Source organism: Bos taurus, chromosome 19 (assembly GCF_002263795.3).
Source record: "Bos taurus isolate L1 Dominette 01449 registration number 42190680 breed Hereford chromosome 19, ARS-UCD2.0, whole genome shotgun sequence".
In the NCBI taxonomy this organism is placed as follows: domain Eukaryota; kingdom Metazoa; phylum Chordata; class Mammalia; order Artiodactyla; family Bovidae; genus Bos; species Bos taurus.
In genome coordinates, this window is record NC_037346.1 from 21,499,531 (window position 1) to 21,519,815 (window position 20,285).

Here is a 20,285-nt window from a genome sequence, read left to right on the forward strand (position 1 = left end):
AGGTGGTATGCAAGATTATAATTATGTATGGGCCAATTGTTTTGAGATCACGTTAGAACTATCCTGTTGCAAGTACCCACCTGCTTCACAACTTCGACAAGAGTGGGAGAACAATCGTGAGTCTTTGATCACATTGATTGAAAAGGTAAAAGCAGCTATATGGAAGGGTGGGTATGGAAATAATTGATTAAATAGGGGGGAAATTTGTGTATATGAATAAGTCTATGCTAGATACCCTTTGTCTTTTTTTATTATTTAAGATGATAGATAATCTTTAGAAAGTATTAGAATCTATCAGAACATACTCTCAGCCTCCATTACCCTTCCCCTGAGCTCTTTTCTTCTGGAGAGCTTCCTTTGTCTATCTTACAACACTTCTACAACTTGAAGTAATTAGGAATTAAATAAATAATTAGCAAAAGTTGTATCATCAGATTCTTCCAACGCCATGCGATCATATTTGCTAGAGAACCTGTACCACCATATGAACCACAACGTAAGTTTAACTTACGTATCAGGCAGGCTAATATATTATTACATATACCAGAAATCGAGGGCTCCCAGGTGGCGCTAAAGAACCCCCTGCCAATGCAGGAGACCTAAGAGACACAGGTGCCATCCCTGGGTTGGGAAGGTCCTGGAGGAAAGCATGGAAACCTGCTCTAGTAGTCTTGCCTGGAGCATCCCGTGGACAGAGGAGCCTGACGTAATACAGTCCATAGGTTTTCAAAGAGTCAGACACGACTTAAGTGACTTAGTACGCACGCACACATCCCAGATATTATCAATTGTATCTTGTTGAGAAAAGCAGAAGTCTAGCTTTGAGAAGAGGGAATTTCAAAAGTACTTTACCAGCCTAGGTTTCAGATGACTTAAGTTTCAGGATTTAATCTTTTTGGTCTGTATTTTATTTTAACTTGGAGGGATTGAAAAATGTTTCAGAGGGCTAGAGGAATAACTTTATTTTCGAGAAATTCTAGCATCAATGCAGAGAGGCTATTCTCTCTTGCCTTCCAAATTGACTTTCTCTGAGCAGTCTATGTTGATTCTTGTTTTTCTAGGTCCACATTGGCGTTGAAGGATTTGTTACGGATTCAGTAACAGGAGCTGGCTTAGAGAATGCAACTATCTCAGTGGCTGGTATTAATCATAATATCACAACAGGAAGATTTGGTGATTTCCACAGATTACTTGTTCCTGGAACTTATAACATAACAGCAGTTTTAACTGGGTATGAATTTTATCTTTCAATTTGTTAATATGGTGTATCACATTGATTGGTTTGTGTGTATTGAAGAATCCTTGCATCCCTGGGATAAACCCCACTTGATCATGGTATATGATCCTTTTAATGTGTTGGTGGATTTTCTTTGCTACAATTTTGTTGAGGATTTTTGCATTGATGTTCATCAGTGACATTGGCCTATAATTTTCTTTTTTGTGTGATATCTTTTTCTGCTTTTGGTGTCAGGGTGATGGTTGTAAAATGAGTGTGGGAGTGGTTCTCCCTGTGCAATTTTTTGAAAGTTTGAGCAGGATGGAGTTAGCTCTTCTCTAAACATAACTAGATAAGAATTTAAACTAGACTCTTAAAATGTCAAGCTTCTGTTTATATCTAGACAGAAATACATTTGGGGAGATCTTACTATATCTGGCTTTTGTTTTTCCTTGTTTTCTGATTTTTTCCCCCCTTTTGTAATGAGAAAATACTACAGTAGAGTCTTTTGTCACATTAACTATACAACTGGATATGAAGCATAGTTGTAAAATTGGGAGGAAGGAGTTTTAAAAGCTCAAGGCTAATTGAAAACCAGGGTAGAAAAAACTCAGGACTCTACAAAAGACACTTTTGAAGAGCTGTCTTACCATCAGGTTTCTAATACACAAAATGAGTGGTTACCTATGCCCTCTGGAAGCCTTTTTGTAAGCTCATTTTGCTAAGGATTTACCTGTAGCAAATAAATTATCTTCAATTTTGAACTTTCCTATTTGGTAAAGTAGTTGAAATGTCAGTTTGATAAGGTGCTATGAAGAATTGGATCATTTATCCCTACTTTGAGTATTGTAGGAATGGTTACAAATGGATCAACAACCTCCATTTTTCATTGTATTCTCTTCTTTGAATATAACTTTTTATAAGCATTCTAATGTGTGGAACCTGAAAGGATGGTAAGAGAAATAGTTCTTTAAAGACTTAATCTGAGATGCTTTATGAAATAATATCCTAAAAGTCTTGAATTTGCACATTTCTCTTTATTTGATTTCATTTTTGAGAGACAGTGCAAGAGTATGAAAAGGCTGTTGTGCTTTTATAATGTTAAAGCATTGTCTGTTTCAGTTTAACTCCAAGCCCATCTACTTTTTCGAATTTTTCTTTTCAGATATATGCCACTGACTGTTAATAATATCATAGTGAAAGAAGGACCAGCCACAAAGGTGAATTTTCCCCTACGACCAACTGTGGCTTCAGTAATCCCTGACACAACTGAGGCTGTAGTAACGGCTAGCACAGTTGCTACACCTAATAGTCCTCCTGGAACACAGTCTACCCACCAGCCAATTCAACCACAGGACTTTCACCACCACCATTTCCCTGACATGGAAATCTTCTTGAGAAGGTTTGCCAATGAGTATCCTAACATCACCCGACTTTATTCATTGGGAAAATCGGTAGAGTCAAGAGAACTTTATGTAATGGAGATATCTGATAACCCAGGTGTCCATGAACCAGGTAATTGGTGTAGTGTCACACATAATTTCAGTACTGCTTCTCAGAGCTGTGGGCTATATTTCTTTGCTTCATCTAGAAAGGTCACCTGTAGTATTTATAACTGGATTAAAGAAAATGGAACCAATCTTCTGCTAGGAAAAAAAAAAGCATTTGATAATCCATATTATGCACCATGGGCTTCCCTGGTGGCTCAGATGGTAAAGAATCTGCCTGCAATGTGGGAAACCGAGACCTGGGTTCGATCCCTGGATTGGGAAGATCACTTAGAGAAGGGAATGGCTACGCAGTCCAGTATTCTTGCTTGGAGAATTCCATGGACAGAGGAGCCTGGCAGCCTACAGTCCATGGGGTCACAGAGGGTCGGACACAACTGAGCGACTTATGTATTATGCACCATATTTAGCATACTACACACACAGATTAGATTATTCCTGCTAGAAGTATTTTTATTTTTGTAGCATATGATATATGTATGTATATATATATATATATGCTGTTTAGTCGCTAAGTTGTGTCTGACTCTTGCGACCCCATGGACTGCAGCCTACCAGGCTCCTCTGTCCATGGGATTTCCCAAACAAGAATACTAGAGTGGGTTGCCATTTCCTTCTCCAGGAGATCTTCCTGACCCAGGAATCAAACCTGAGTCTCCTGCATTGGCAGGCAGATTCCTTATCACTGAGCCACCAGAGAAGCCCTTCTATGTATATATACATATTCATATATATATATATATATATATATATATATATATATATATATATGTTTACTTTGAGCTTGCTACCTGACATGTAGTAGTAACAAAGCTGCTTTATAAGATGCTTTTTCCTGTTTCTTTTGTCAAAATATAGCTTACATTTTTGGTTCAAGGTCTTTGTGTATTGGGTGAAAAGTGAGCAAGTCTAGGATGAATGAAGAGGAAAAAAGGTCTTCCATGTAATTCTGTTTTCAGGTGAACCAGAATTTAAGTACATTGGAAATATGCATGGAAATGAAGTGGTTGGAAGAGAACTGCTACTGAACCTCATCGAATACCTTTGTAAGAACTTTGGTACAGATCCTGAAGTAACAGATTTGGTTCTTAACACTAGAATTCACCTTATGCCATCCATGAATCCTGATGGGTATGAAAAGGCCCAGGAAGGTAAAGAATAGTTGTCTATTAACGCTTAATCATTTTGATTATCATTCAGTTCAGTTGCTAAGTCATGCCTGACTCTGCGACCCTATGGACTGCAACATGCCAGGCTTTCCTGTCCTTCACCATCTCCTAGAGTTTGCTCACTCATGTCCATTGTTTATCATATGGCATAATTATTTGAGCATAGAAAATAATTTGAACTGGTTGTTTCCCTAAAATTTCTTCTTGTTTTAGTCTTATAATTTATCATTGGTTTTAGCTTTTGTATTCTTTTAAGATAGGCTAGTTTATTCACCAATTATGTCATCAAGTGTATATTTAATGAAGTCTCCACTTTGGTAATGGTTCTTGTTTACTAAAATAATGTAAGATTTTAATAAATTGCTCCATGTTAACATTAATTTTTGTTAAATTATTTTGTTGGGAACCTTATTTAATAAGTGAAAACTCAAAGCAAACTTTTTGACTCCCAGTTCTACTCTGCATGTATATGTAGTCTAAACCTGCTGAGTTACTGATTTCCCATTCCTCTACCTTCCCTGGGCTAGCCCGTCTCTGCTGGGGCATCACAGTAAGGGCAAGGAGAGCAATTTTATTACACGGGCCACCTTATGCAGAACACTGCAGAGTGAGAATCCATCTTTTCCTAACCTGTGGTTCCTTCCAGACAGTGATACCAGTGAATAGAATAGATCCCACAATATGAATATGCGGCCACATGGTTTGTTACTGTCACTGATTGAACACTGAGAGACTGGATTAGTGAATGACTGGGCCTGGTGGGCTGTAGTCCATGGGGTCGCTAGGAGTCGGACATGACTGAAGCGACTTAGCAGCAGCAGCAGCAGCTACTGCTACTGCTGCTAAGTCGCTTCAGTCGTGTCTGACTCTGTGCGACCCCATAGACGTCTGGCAGCCCACCAGGCTCCCCCGTCCCTGGGATTCTCCAGGCAAGAACACTGGAGTGGGTTGCCATTTCCTTCTCCAGTGCATGAAAGTGAAAAGTGAAAGTGAAGTCGCTCAGTCGTGTCCGACTCTCAGCGACCTCATGGACTGCAGCCTATCAGGCTCCTCCATCCATGGGATTTTCCAGGCAAGAGTACTGGAGTGGGGTGCCATTGCCTTCTCCAGCAGCAGCAGTGACCTATATATCAGTACAATAAAATCCCCCTCATATCAGTCCTGCCCACTTAATACTCTGATCACATTGTTGTATGTGGATTATTGACAATTGAGCAATATTTTCATATAATTTGTATGATTGGGCTTTTTCCCCCCTCAAAGTATGATGAAAGGCAGAAATGAAAGGATAATGGTTTTACCTTCCTATTCAAAAGATCTGGAAGAGATACATTTTTTTTTTTAAACATAAAAACAGTGTGTTTTAATCATGTTACCTAACTGAACTTGGGTCCACTCACCTGCCGCACAGCAAAGCCAGTTTACTAACACCAGGTTGCCATGAAGTAAAGTATAGGACTTATTTTATTTGCAGACATCAAACAACGATTATGGGTAGCTTATGCTCAACAGACCCAAACTCCTCTATGGCTTTCAGGGAAGGGTTTTTAAAGGCAACATCTGGGGTGATGGTGCACAGTGCATGACTTTCTTCAGGTTGGTGGTGATGTAACAGGATGATGTTTCAGGAATCTTAATTATGAGCTGTCTCAGTTGAAGGTTGACCAGTTGGTTTCAACCAGTCTGGGGTCTACATGCTTGTGCTCAACAGAGTCGTCTTCCCCTACTAAGTAGGGGCCTTAGTTCCTGCTGAACAATTCAAGGAGATGTGTCAGATTATATGTATCCTGGAGGAGGAACTAGGACAGTTTTATCCTGAACTGTTGTCATTACTTTTTTGGCTTAACTTCTTTTCCTTTGTTTCTGAATTTCCTCACTTCCCTAATTAGTCATTGCTTGTGGATCTCGGAGAAGACCTCAGAAATGAAAGTCTTTTCTCTGCAAACAAGAATCGGGGCATGCAGAGGAGCTTTTGTACCTGGGAAGGCCTCACAGGGTCCTGCTCAGTTTCAGCTGTAGTGTGATAGATCGTAGTGAAGCCTGATGTGTTCACACTTAACTTTGAGTTAAGATAGCTGAAGTCGTTTGTGCTGGATTACAATGTAAGTGAAATATAGCTTACATTTGAATCTTTTATCATACAGGAGATCTAGTAAGTGTAATCGGCAGAAACAACAGCAACAACTTTGACCTGAACCGGAATTTCCCGGACCAGTTCGTTCAGATCACAGAGCCCACCCAACCAGAAACTATTGCTGTGATGAGCTGGATGAAGACCTATCCATTTGTGCTGTCAGCAAACCTGCATGGAGGTAACAGCAGTTTGATATTCCACTAATTAATTCTTGTTGCGAGCATTTGAAAATCCTGGTGGAATTTTATGTGTTTATTGTCTTAGGCTCTATTAAAGTGGGTATCCTGTTATTGCTTTTATGGCAGACAACAACAAAGGTCTTTTCTCATTACTTTTTAAGCCAGTTTCCTGGCTGTTTTCCCCTCCCGCCCCCTGCCCTGTCCCCATATTCCTCTGTACTCCCTCTTTCCATCACCCCCTGCTTTCCTCTTTCTGTCTCTCACTCTCTCCCCACTTCCCTTTTCCTCCTCCTCCCTTCCTCCATTTCTCTCTCACCTAGTTCTTCAAGTGGTTTATGTTTATTCCTCACAACTGTTTTATATTTATCCCTCACACATGTTTTATATTTATCCCTTTTCCTGGGAATTTGGTAACATGTTCTTTGTCATTCATAAAAATTAAACACTAACAGATCCAAATGTTAGTTCTACTTCTCCCTAAAGTTTAATAAGCCCTTTTATGTAGGTTTAGATTTTGACATTCTGTCTTTCATCTGCTGTGTATTTAACTGCAACACAGGGACCTCATTCTTATGTAGTACCTGAGTTTATACACTTCCATATAATTCAGCCAGAATTTATCAGTTGAATAGGATGAGAGGTCAAGATTAAAAATCATTACAATGTCCAACTATGGTTGTGTAAATAAGTGTCAATACCCAAGTACCCGAAAACTTATGTCTACATGTAAACTTATATGTGGATGTTCATAATAGCAGTACTCATAATCACCAAAATATAAATAACCCAAATGTTGACTTACTGATGATTAAATGAAATATGCTATACAATTGAATGTTATTTGGCAATGAAAAGGAAAAAAGTACTGATGCATACTACAACATAAATGAGCCTTGAAAACATTCTAAGTGATAGAATTCAATCATAAGAAACCATATATTATATGATTACATTTTAATGAAATACTCAGAAATAGGCAAGCCCATAGAGACAGAAAATAGATTAGAGGTGGGAGAGAAGGGGTCACTGCTAATGGGTATGGATTTTGTTTTTGTTTTTGTTAAGTAATGAAATGGTCTGTAACTAGATAGTAGGGATGGTTGTACAACCCTGTGAATATATGGAACAACATTGAATTTTATACTTTAAATGGATGTATTGTACAGTATGTGAATTATATCTCAGTAAATTAAAAAAAAAAAAAGAATGACAGTATTAACACCAGGGGCAATGCATAAGAAATTTACTGTCAATATTTGTTAGACCATACAAGAAGGTATCAGTTGAGATTTGATGGCGTATAGATTAACCTGCCTTTCTAGAAATGACAGTATATGTTTAAGGATATTTGTATTTAAGAAGTAAATCAAGATTCCCCCAAAATGGCTTTGAAAGTTTGCCAACAGTAGGATAAAAGTCTTTTATAACTGGTAATCATGGACAATTCTCAAAGACCCAAATAGGAATTATGAAGTTACAGCCTGGTTAGCAATTTTTTTTTTTTTTTGCTTTTTTTCTTACTTTATTGATTGCATACCATGTGTGACAGAAAATATTTTTTGTTTTGAGCTTTTAAAAATATTCTCAGAATACATCAAATGTCATGTTGACTAAATCTGAAAACATAATTCTAGTTACATTCCAGTGAGAATAATTTACATATGTACACATGTGGTATCAAGACCTTGGCATGGTGGGGGATACATCTTTAATCATGTAGATATGTTTCTTTCCATGACATATTTCATTTCCTCATCTTTAAAATCTTTAAATGAGTTTTGAAATCTTGGCAAAGAAATTTAACAGAGGAATTCTTTGCTGCCAACTTAACAATTTACAAGGATTTTGAAAGAATTTAGAGAAAAGTAAGATTTCCTTTTGTAAATTTTGTTAATTTTTATTTAGGTGAAATTCATATCACATTAGCCATGTTAAAGTAAATAATTCAGTGACATTTAGTGCATTCACAATGTTGTGCCATAACCATCTCTGTTTTGTTAGAAAACATTTTCATCTCCCCAAAAGGAAACCCCTTACCCATGAAGCAGTTGTTCCTATCCCCAAGCCCCGCAAGCCCTTGGTAACCATCAATCCACATTCTGTCTCTATGGACTTGCTTGTTTTGGATATTTCATAGGAATGAAATCATACAATATACGACCCTTTGTGTCTGTCTCCATCCACTTGGCATAATGTTTTCAAAGATCATTCTCGTTGTAGCATGTATTCGTACTTTATTTCTTTTTATGACTGAATACTATTCTATTGTAGGTATCTACCATAATTTGTTTATCAGTGTATCTGTGGATGGATATTTGGGTTGTTTTTATTTCTCACTGTTACCAATAATACTACTGTGCACATTGGCATACAATATCTGAGTCCCTGTTTTCAATTCTTTGAGGTTAACCTGTGTTTGGCTTTTTGATGGAAATGCCAACATGTTTAGCTTCTTGATGAACTGCCAAACTGCTCCACAGTAGCAGTACCATTTTACGTTCCCATCAGCAATATATGAGGGTTCTGGTTTTTCCACATCCTTACTTACCTTGTTAATTTGTGGTTTTTTGATTGTGCCATTTTAGTGGCTGAGAGGTGATATCTTACTGAAATTGAGATTTGTGCTTCCCTGATGACTAATGGTACTGAGCATGTTCTTGTGTGCTTCTTGGTCATTTGAATATCTTATTTGGAGAAATTCCAGTTCAAGTCTTTCACCCATTTTTAATTGGGTTTTTCATCTTTTTGTTGAGTTGCAGGATTTCTTGACATAGTCTGGGCTCTAGACCCTTATCAAATTGCTTATTTGCACATATTTTCTCCCATTCTATAGGCTATATTTTAACTTTCTTAATGACCTCTGATGCACCCTTTTTTTAATATTGATGAAGTCAAATTTATCTTTTTGTAAATTTTGTAAAAACTCATGCTTTTTGTGTTGATACTAATAAATAAACTTTTATAGGAATATCCTAAGTCTTTTATGACATTTTTTTTTGGCCTTAGAAAATAAACCATTTGAAAGGCAGTATTAAGTAGAAGTTGACTTTTTTCAGTTGTAATTTTTAAACCCGAGTCATCAATTCAGGGTGAAATTTAGAGAATTTTTTGGAGTAATTTGTCTAAAAACAGGTGTTGAAGTACACTTACCTTATTAGAACTGTTTTGAGAAATAAAATGAGTGTTTATACTTGTTTCTTAAAGAAAAATTTTTAAAACAGATGAATGTTTGCTGGCATTTGTTACCACAGGATTACTTCATCTGGATTCAAGTTGAGTATGTTCCTTCACTTCCGCATGCAGGAAGTGGCATGACAAAAAGGCAAAATGAATGGCCTAATGAAGGCAGAATAAATGGACACATGGACAAATGAAATTCATGTGAATAATAGGAAGATAAGGGGTTTGATTCTTTGGTGGGGGAGTAGGCTCAGGGCTCCTGCCAGAGAAGCATCCTAATGGCTTCATTTCCTATGGGTACCATGAAGGAAGTTGACATCCTTTCTGTGTGTTTTAAAACACACTTTCTGTACTTTAGGTCATGAAAAAACCATATGATATAACTCCAGTTGACAAATTTATAACATGAACATAAAAGAAATTTTTAGCATTTGTTTCTGGGTGAAGGTCGGGACTAGTTCTCCTATCCATAAGTTGTTTGCTGCTGCTGCTGCTACTAGGTCACTTCAGTTGTGTCCGACTCTGTGCGACCCCATAGATGGCAGCCACCAGGCTCCCCCGCCCCTGGGATTCTCCAGGCAAGAACACTGGAGTGGGTTGCCATTTCCTTTTCCAACGCATGAAAGTTAAAAGTGAAAGTGAAGTTGCTCAGTCGTGTCGGACTCTTAGCGATCCCATGGACTGCAGCCCACCAGGCTCCTCTGTCCATGGGATTCTCCAGGCAAGAGTACAGGAGTGGGGTGCCATTGCCTTCTCCGAACATAAGTTGTTTAGCATCTCTAATTTAGACTCCACATCTACAAAATGAAGAGGGTGGGTTCATTGGACTTCAAGAGTTCTTTCTTATTTTAAAATTCTTTGAGCTTATAAATGTCTGAATTTACCAAAAAAAAAATCAAGTTTTGCTCACATTTTCTGATCCTTAGTATTACAAAAGTGAAATTGTTTAATTAAGCCTGTATACTTCTGATTTCAGTTCTAATGTGTAAATTATGCCTGTGAGTTCAGGTAAACTCCCAAGACCTTTCCAGTTAATGCAGCCTTTAAGTGTCATGCACAGCTGTTTAATATTAATATTTTATTTATCTACTTTGATTTTCTCCCAAGGAAGTTAACAACTTTTTCATTTCTGTTAAGGAAATTAGTCTTGGAAAATTGCATTGGTGTCCTTTCCCTGGCAGTATTGTGAAAAGCTTACTTTCTGTTAATGCTCCATCCTGCAAGAAATAACACAATACATTTTCCTCATTTCCCTTATAGGTACTTTGGTGGTTAACTACCCTTTTGATGATGATGAACAAGGCATTGCCACATATAGTAAATCACCAGATGATGCTGTGTTTCAACAAATAGCACTTTCTTATTCCAAGGTAGGCTTGTGCTCAAACATGAAATGTTATAAAAGTTAATTTTTCGTTAAAAGATGCATTAAGACAAAGCCCTACAAGTCTCAGGTCAAGTGCTTTCTTCTCTGTTAAGCCTTCCTTTTTTCCTTGCAGACCACTTTACTTCTTTTTCTTCTTTGTTTCCCACCTCACTTTTAAATGTGCTGCATGTGGTCTACAGCCATACCACCCTGAACGCTCCCAGTCTCGTCTAAATGTACTTAGCGTGTTTCCCCATTAGCCTTTAAGCTCACGTAATGTCTTTTCATCTATAGCTTTTAGCACAGTACCTGGAATGTAATAAACTAATAAACTGCTAGTTTATTTCATTTGACAAATACTTAACTATAAATCTCATAAAGTAGTCTGTGGTGGGGTGGGGTTGACAAGTTACAGCTCTAGGACAAAATCCAACCTACCACCTGTTCTTGCAAATAAAGTTTTATTGACACACAGCCACATCCATTCTTTAAAATATTGTCTGTTGCTGCTTTCTCAGTCAACATTTGAACATAAGTCAGTGTAATTTACCACATTCACAGACTAAAGAAGACAAACACTACAGTCATCTCAATAGATGTAGAGGGCAGAATCAAGTCATTGCAACAGAACCTTCTGAGTCTGTAAAGCCTAAAATTTTTACTATCTGGCTCTTTACAGGAAAAAAATTGCCAACCTATAGTCTAAGGTATTTAAGCACCCAGTAGTAACATACTACAGGGAGCAGGTAGAAATTTCTGTATTTTGTAAACTTCCTATAATGAATATACGTTACTTTCATAATCAGAAATGTTGTATGAAATTTTATTTTAAAAATTGTTATTGAAAACATGTTAAAAGTTGAGGCTTGGGAACTAGGCTTGTTAGTTTCTGGTTTTGGTCTTACTATTGACTCAGTCTGTGATGTTATTGGTCATTGATAAGTGAAACTTACTACTGCAGTTCTGCACTCTCCAGTCAGACCCTTCTGTCATTTTGCTTTTCCCACTCCCTCATTCTATACAAGGTGAACTTGTGAGATTGTTCAGAGTTTCTAACAGGGAGTACGTGTCTTATTTCACTTTAAAGTATAGTTGTCTTCGGTTTGGACATGCCATTTTACTGAAATAATTTTTTTTTAAATGAGAAAACTTCCAAATCATCAAAGTAGAAACTAAGAGATAAAATTTTATACGTGTCCCCATCACATTCTGCCCATTATTATCGTTCCACTTTTCACCCTCTTTGTAACTTTGCATTCCTTAGCCTCTTTTTATTTTCTTTGACCTTTAACCCTTTTGATTTGGTTTCTTTTCTACCCAGCCTAGACCCATGGACATACCTTTCAGTGATGGGTCTTAGGATCTTTTATGCCCTTTTGACATATCTGCCTTGCCAATGGCCAACCCTTATTAATTATAGTCATCTCTCTGATACATCCCAGAGAAGTCACACAGTTATGGCAGTTGACTACAATATGTATATATAGTGCACTTTAACTTCAGCCTAGCCCTCCGTTCTCCCCAGCAAGCAACTTGACTCCCTGGCTCATTTCCCGCTATGGTGATTCTGAGCCTTTATCCTCTACTTGAGCCTTCTAATCCCAGCTTTGTTTGTCTTTCTCTCTGTGGATCACTTTGCCTTGAACTAAAGCAGAGCTGTGAATAATCTGACATGCATTCATTCCGATTCTGTCTTCTCAATTATTGTTCATTTTACTCATATTCTTCATTTTTTTCTCCTAATTTTTAAAAAATTGAAGTACATATGATGTGTAATATTATGTGTTACAGGTGTATAATATAGTGATTCACAATTTTTAAGGATTGTGCTCCATTTATAGTCATTATAAAATATCAGCTATTTCCCTGTGTTATTCAGTATATCCTTGTAGCTTACTTTATACATGGTAATTTGTACCTCTTAATCCCCTACTCCTGTATTGCCCCTCCCTTTTCCTCTCCCCACTGATAATCACTGGTTTGTTCTCTGTATCTCTGAGTCTGTTTTGTTATGTTCACTAATTTGTTGTATATTTTAAATTCTACATATAAGTGATATCATACAGTATTTGTCTTTCTTTGTATGATTTATTTCGAATTAGCATAAAACCTTCCCAAAATCAATGAAGACAAAAGTGGGAAGTTTAAGGAAAGGCAGGCGTTAAGATGATTCAGAATGACCACCAAGCAGTGAATGTGCCCTTAATCTGAAACCTAAATCTGAAAATACTAACATAATAACTGGGCAGGTGAAAGCAGTGGAATACATGGAGGAGGTTTCAAAGTACATACAAATTAAAGGATCTGGTGTATTTAAAGGGATAAGCACAATTTAAAAGGGCAGGTGGTGGATTTTAAGGAAAATCTTCCAAACACATAGCTTCTGGGAGAGAAGAAAAGCAAAAAGAAAGGAAGAAGTGCCTGCCCTTTGACAATTAGTGAAGAGAAAAGAGAAAAGGGTCAAAAAATGGTCAAATGTTATATGTCAAAATAGGAAATGATTGGTGATTTCTGGCTTTATATTTTTCTTCTTTTTGCTTGCCTCAATTTTCTAATTTTCTACAATAACTTTTATTATATTTTAAGTATAATGAAATTTAATTTTAATTCAATTAAGTGAAAGTGAAAAAACAGCTATAGAATGTGACAGATCTCAAGGGAAGAGAAAATTTCAAGCAGGCATTTGTGGAACACTAGTGGTATTTGAATAAAATGTAGGTTATTTTAGTTCATAGTATCATACCAATATTAGGGCTTCCCTGGTGGCTCAGACAGTAAAGAATCTGCATGTAATGTGGGAGACCTAGGCTCAGTCCCTGGGTTGGGAAGATTCCCTGGAGGAGGGCATGGCAACTCACTCCAGTATTCTTGCCTGGAGAATCCCCAAGGACAGAGGAGCCTGATGGGCTACAGTCCATGGGGTTGCAAAGAGTCGGACGCAACTGAATTAGTTTTTTTGTTTTGATCAATGTGCTATGATTATATAAAATGCTAACATAGGAAATAGTGGATCAAAGATGTATAAAACTCAGTACTATTTTTGCAGCATTTCTACAAGTCTTAAATTAGTTCAGAAGAAGAATAAGAAACCTGAATAGTTTTCACTTGTCTCTACTTCCTTGTTGTTCTCTCATGCCTCAGTTTCTTGTCATCAATCTTCCACCTACACTGTTTCATCTGGAAGTGCCACCTCAAAGGTCCCCAGAAGCCTATTTTAAACTTTAACACTCTTGTCTTCTCCCTTTGTACACATATACAACATGTACATAAATATTCCAGTAATCTAAAGTAATAACTTTCATTTGATAGTAGAGTGGTATAAATGGTAAGCCTGTAAATGGTATGTTAAGTGTATGAAAGGGGATTGTTTTGTATATTTTAAAGTTAAATGGTTAATTCTCAGTGGGGGGAAAGTAAGAAATTATTTATCTCTTTATACTTTTCTGTACTTTTTATTTTCTATTTACAAAAGAGAGAGGTGAAGTTTTGACCATCTTCCAGAGCTAAATTTCTTCAGGAAAATTCCCCTGTCACTCTAGTCAGAGATAATCTTTCTCTCCTCTAGCTTTCAATAGTGTTTATTTGTGCCTCTATAGAATTTTTTTTTTTTTACTCCGTATTGAGCAAACAATTGCACACATGCCGTGCTAGACACTGTTGGAGACTGAGGACACAAAGACACGAACTGTTTCAAGGAGCAGGGTATTGTGTTTAGGGAAGAAAAAGGTGAACCAGTTGTAGCAGAATAAAATAACTACAAAGAACAGAAGGGCTGCCTCAGTCCCTAACAAGTCAGAGAAAGATGCTTACCTGTCCTTGTTTGTGAACTACCTTTTAGGGACTTTAAGCCTCTTGAGATCATGAAATGAAAGTATGAATATGAACAGTTTGGTTTTGCTTTTGAGAGGGATTGGGTTGGATTTTTATATTACTTGTAAACACAAGTAATAAATGAAGCCTTCAGTTTTCTTTTAACAGAGCATAAACTGTTTAATTTTGGTTTTAAAAAGTAGGTAGTAAATCCATATAGTAAAAAATCAAAGTGGCACAGAAAGCTATACATTGAAAAGTCTCTGCTTCCGTGACTCCATCCACCCCAACATATACCTTATTGGTAACCACTCTTATTATCTTTCCTTATCCTCCTCATGTTTTTTTGATGCAGATACAAACAAATACAAATAAAGATTCTTTTTTTTTTTTTTTAAAGGAAAACTCACAGATGTTTCAAGGTAGACCTTGTAAGAACATGTACCCTAATGAGTATTTTCCTCATGGAATAACAAATGGAGCCAGTTGGTACAATGTCCCAGGTAAAATTCTTTTATATCAAGGCCATGCGACTTGATGGATTTTCTGTCCTCCCAATGGTACTGCTTGTTACTGAGTTTTTAGTTTTGAGAAATAATCATTCTTTTAAAAATATTTTATAATTAGTTTAAAACATTCAAATTACTTTTTCAACAATTTTTTATATTTGGTGCACTTTGAATTTTGAATAAAATTATTGTACTTGATGAAAATGTTATATTTTCCCTCTGGCTATTATAAAGAACATTAGATGGGCTAATTAGAAGAGTGTAAGCTACACTTGAATTCTTTCTGAACATGAAAGTACAGATGTTTTTCACCTGTACCACAAGCATAGAAGCGCTCTTACATGAACACATTATTGGTGTTCAACTATGCTGATAAAAGAACGAATTTGACTTTTTACTAGGAATGTTGCTTACCTTTGGGATCTGAGCTAGTTAGAACTTCTTCAGAGTAACTAATTTAAAGTTTTTATCCTTCAGGTGGTATGCAGGACTGGAACTATTTGCAAACAAATTGCTTTGAAGTGACTATTGAACTAGGTTGTGTGAAATACCCATTTGAGAAAGACCTGCCAAAATTTTGGGCACAGAATCGAAGATCCCTAATCCAGTTTATGAAACAGGTGACTATTCAGGAGTGACATCGGAAATTTCTCCCAAGAGCAAGATTTCTGTTGTGTACATATGGTTTTCATGCATTGATTTTGGAATACACCTCATTGGAATTCCAGCTTGACCTGTTCATGTTTTAGTAATTTATTTAGAAGATTTATGGATGTAAATAAGTTTATTTTTATGTGTGGAGAAAAGTTGGAAAAGATTAAATGATGTAGTGATGATGTTTTACACTTAATGAATAGTGTCACTTTTTACCCTTGTCTTTATAAAAGGCTAATATAAATTGGATACACACCTAAAAATGTGTCAAGTGATAAGCAAGCCCAGCATTTTAGGCTTCCCTGGTGGCTTAGTTGGTAAAGAATCTGCCTGCAATGCAGGAGACCCAGGTTCGATCCCTGGGTGGGGAAGATCCCCTGGAGAAGGACATGGAAACCCACTCCAGTATTCTTGCCTGGAAAATCCTGTGAACAGAGGATCCTGGTGGGCTGCAGTCCATGGGGTCACAAAGGGCCAGTTTCAACTGAGTGACTAAGGAAGCAAAAGATGGGCTATAGGGTGAATGTGGGTTTTTTTCTTTTGCCATAGAGTTACTGTGAAATGATTAGTTTTCTTTTGTCTGGATGGATGTGCATGGTAGCCAATAGGTAAAGACTGTAAAAATATGCTAATAATGATGAAAATTATTAGGATAATCTGAGTACTCCTTTGTGCCAGTACTTTTCTGAGTAAAGTGGCATAAAGGTTGTGAGTTTATATACTAATGGGCTTCTCTGATAGCTCAGTTGGTAAAGAATCTGCCTGCAATGCAGGAGACCCCGCTTCGATTCCTGGGTCAGGAAGATCCACTGGAGAAAGGATAGGCTTCCCATGCCAGTGTTCTTGGGCTTCCCTGTGGCTCAGCTGGTAAAGAATCTGCCCGCAATGTGGGAGACCTGGGTTCAATCCCTGGGTGTGGAAGAGTCCTCTGGAGAAGGGAAAGTCTACCCACTCCAGTATTCTGGCCTAGAGGATCCCAAAGAGTCGGACACGACTGAGTGACTTTCACTTTACATACTAATATCTTAGAACACTTTATTCTGAAATTTTTTAAACATTAGGAAAAATTGTAAGACTAACACAATAAATACTACTCTTCTTTTACCTAGGTTTAACAGTTTCTACATTTGCTGCATTTGTATTTTTTATATACATACACATAAACATACACACATGTATATACACATATTTTTGCTGAACTATTGCAGTATAAATTGCAGGTGTTATGATATTTATCCCTAAGTATTTCAGAATATTTAAAAATAGTCTAAAAATAGAGTTAATTCTCCTACCTGACATCTCCAATTGCTATTATCTCACCTAAGAAAAGGGCTCCCCAGGTGGCACTAATGGTAAAGAATCCACCTCCAGTGCAGGAGATCCAAGAGATACAGGTTCGATCCCTGGGTATGGGAAGATCCCCTGGAGGAGAGAGCATGGCTACCCACTCTAGTATTCTTGCCAGGAAAATCCCATGAACAGAGGAGCCTGGTGGGTTACACTCCATAGGGTCTCAGAGAGTCAGACACGACTGAACTGACTGAGCGGAGCAGAGAGAGAGCACCTGAGGAAATTAACACTTACTCCCTACACTGACTGATACTTAGTCCACATTCAAATTTCCTCCTTATTGTCCTCAAAATGTCTTTCTATAGCTGTATTTTAGAACCACAATCTTGTCAAGATTCATGCATTGCATTTGGTTTGATTATTACATCTCTTTACTCTCTTTGATCTAGAGTAATCCTCTATTTTTTTAAATCACGTTTCCTTTTTAAAGCCGTCAGGTCAGTTTTCTTGTTGAATGTCCTATATTCTGAAATTGGTGCTGAAGTTTAAACAGTTGTTTATATTCCTCATGGTAAAGACAAATATAACTTCTGAAAAATTAGCCTTTCAGAAAATAAAATGTTTTATTTAATGGATGGTTACATTTAGCTTTACTCCAAAGTCCTGAGTTTCTGTTTGTTCCACACATTTACATTATTTAAGAATCTGTTATGTTGGATGTGAACTCCCGAAATATCTAGATGATAATCTTTATCAGTAAAATCTGGATATCCTTGTGCTTTGTCCAGGTCCATCAGGGTGTCAAAGGATTCGTCCTAGATGCCACAGATGGCAGAGGTATATTAAATGCCACCATTAGTGTTGCTGAAATTAATCACCCAGTAACTACTTACAAAAATGGAGATTACTGGCGTCTCTTGGTTCCAGGAACTTATAAAATCACCGCATCTGCTCGAGGGTGAGTTACTGGATGCTCTGAAATTGAGTGCTTGAGGATGAAAGAAACAGCTCTATTCTGGAAGATTATCGCCAGAAAGCCCTATAGAGGCTAAGCAATCTTGAGTTTCCCTGTCTTGCCAGGGCTTGGGTACTCCAGCTGCAAATGTGTGACTCTGATCTGTCTACTTTATTGCAGGTATAACCCGGTCACCAAGAATGTGACTGTAAAGAGTGAAGGTGCTGTTCAGGTCAACTTCACACTTGTCCGATCTTCAACAGATTCAAACAATGAATCAAAGAAGGGCAAGGGGGACAGTGCCGATACTGATGACGTCAGCGATCCGACCACTAAAGAGTTTGAAGCTTTAATTAAAGACCTTTCAGCTGAGAACGGTTTGGAACGCCTCATGTTACGCTCCTCCTCAAATCTGGCTCTTTATCGTTACCATTCATACAAGGACTTGTCAGAGTTTCTGAGAGGGCTTGTGATGAACTATCCACTTATTACAAATCTTACCAAGTAAGTGTTACTGACTTTTTTTTTCCTTTCTTTCTCCTTCCTTCCTTTATTCTTTTTACAGAGGTTACATTCAGCATAAACCACATTAAATGGTTCTTGTAATTCATTTAGAAACATTTGGGTTGAATGTATAGAGTTGGCGTTAACTTATTTTGAAAGAGATATTTGCTTGGAGATCTTTCTAGCAATGAATCTTGGAAACTTTTACAAGAAACACTGAAGCAGAGCTACTTGTTAGTTCAGTAATGTGTGGCCTGTACCTCCAGAAAACGTAAAACCACTCTTTCTAATGATTACTTTGATTTCAAAACCCTTTCCACTTCTCAGCTGCAGATTTTATGTTCTGAGTAAATATTATTTAGTTTTATTTTGCTAGGGGCAAGGGATAGGTTTAGAACTATGAGCTCACTTGTCAGGAATAATGTTTAACCTTTTCTTCAAAGTAGAAAATGAAGTTTGGTTGGCTGTCATTTTCTGTACTTTAGTCTCTGCTCACAGTTACTGTTCCCCAAAGCCTTAGGGGCTCATGTAATTAAGGGTTCTGAGAAAACATGCGGTACTGGCTTATGTGAAACTGATGACTAAGATAACTTTTACCTTCATTTCACTGTGCTTCTCTGCTTCACTTTCACTGTTTCAGAATTATTTCCTTGACCTGTTGATTCCTATTGTTTGCCTATTGTAGGGTCTTTCCATTTTGCCCTGAGCTTAACAAGTCTCTACTCCGAACCAAACGAACATTATCTAGCCTTTTACTTTTCACTTTTTTTCCTTCACTGTTTCTTTTAATTTTACCAGTAAATTTAGTTTCTCAAATTCTGGTTTATAATGTTTGTGCTTACAAAGGATTTTACTTTTGCACATAAATTGCACATATTTACTTTGGCAATTACCAATTACCTGTGGTATTGGAGAAGACTCTTGAGAGCCCCTTGGACTGCAAGGAGATCCATCCAGTCCATCCTAAAGGAGATCAGTCCTGGGTGTTCATTGGAAGGACTGATGTTGAAGCTGAAACTCCAATACTTTGGCCACCTGATGCAAAGAGCTGACTCATGTGAAAAGACCCTGATGCTGGCAAAGATTGAGGGCAGGAGGAGAAGGGGACGACAGAGGATGGCATCACCGACACAATGGACATGGGTTTGGGTGGACTCCCAGAGTTGGTGATGGACAGGGAGGCCTGGCGTGCTGTGGTTCATGGGGTCACAAAGAGTCGGACAAGACTGAGCGACTGAACTGAACTGAACTGAAATTACCTCTCTTCCACTGGAAGATACCAATTACCTCTCTTCCTCAACTGATCTTGAACTTTTCTGCCCAGGTCATGTTTTAATATGGTCCATCTTAGTGCCATATAGAGGTTAAAGACTTTCTTATTTTAAAATAAAAAAAATTGGACATTGTTTTGCTTTCCGTTTACTTAGTCAAGTTTTTTAACCTTTAAATGCAATTCAGCATGCATTTTTTGTTAAATAGTCCCCCCCTAATGTACAATATCTGCCCATGGTGGGATGCAAGACAGTTTTAGGTGGCCCTCCAACAGTTACTAAGTATCATTAAATACCTTCATGTGAAAGCAGTGCTTTGTCTATTCTATTAATCCTCAGTTTAGTGCCAATTTTTTTTTTCTAACTCTTAATAAGTCTTTCTTTATATTAGAGAAAGCAGGGCGTTAAAATTAGTTTTGCTGTGATTCTGGTACTGCATTTAAAATATAAAATGTCTTATTCACATAAATTCATTTAGATCTTAAAAGTAAGATTTTATGCATTTGTGTATATTTAGAGGTTTCAGTAATAAAAATTTAA

At 37.3% G+C, this 20,285-nt stretch overlaps 1 protein-coding gene and 1 non-coding gene across 2 annotated transcripts in view; both read left to right on the forward strand.

The window, feature by feature from the left end:
• The window catches only part of CPD (carboxypeptidase D), a 72,054-nt gene that overhangs the window by 34,882 nt on the left and 16,887 nt on the right, over positions 1-20,285 (forward strand). Inside the window, exons 3-12 of the mRNA XM_010815868.4 lie at positions 3-145; positions 1,062-1,231; positions 2,382-2,731; positions 3,684-3,875; positions 6,038-6,205; positions 10,647-10,756; positions 14,963-15,065; positions 15,549-15,691; positions 17,804-17,973; positions 18,151-18,474. Coding sequence (XP_010814170.2) covers positions 3-145; positions 1,062-1,231; positions 2,382-2,731; positions 3,684-3,875; positions 6,038-6,205; positions 10,647-10,756; positions 14,963-15,065; positions 15,549-15,691; positions 17,804-17,973; positions 18,151-18,474 — 1,873 coding nt within the window. The remainder of the gene's footprint in view (positions 1-2; positions 146-1,061; positions 1,232-2,381; positions 2,732-3,683; positions 3,876-6,037; positions 6,206-10,646; positions 10,757-14,962; positions 15,066-15,548; positions 15,692-17,803; positions 17,974-18,150; positions 18,475-20,285) is intronic.
• Positions 16,025-16,096, forward strand: TRNAC-GCA (transfer RNA cysteine (anticodon GCA)). The gene has a single exon. It is a non-coding gene; the product is annotated as a tRNA-Cys (tRNA).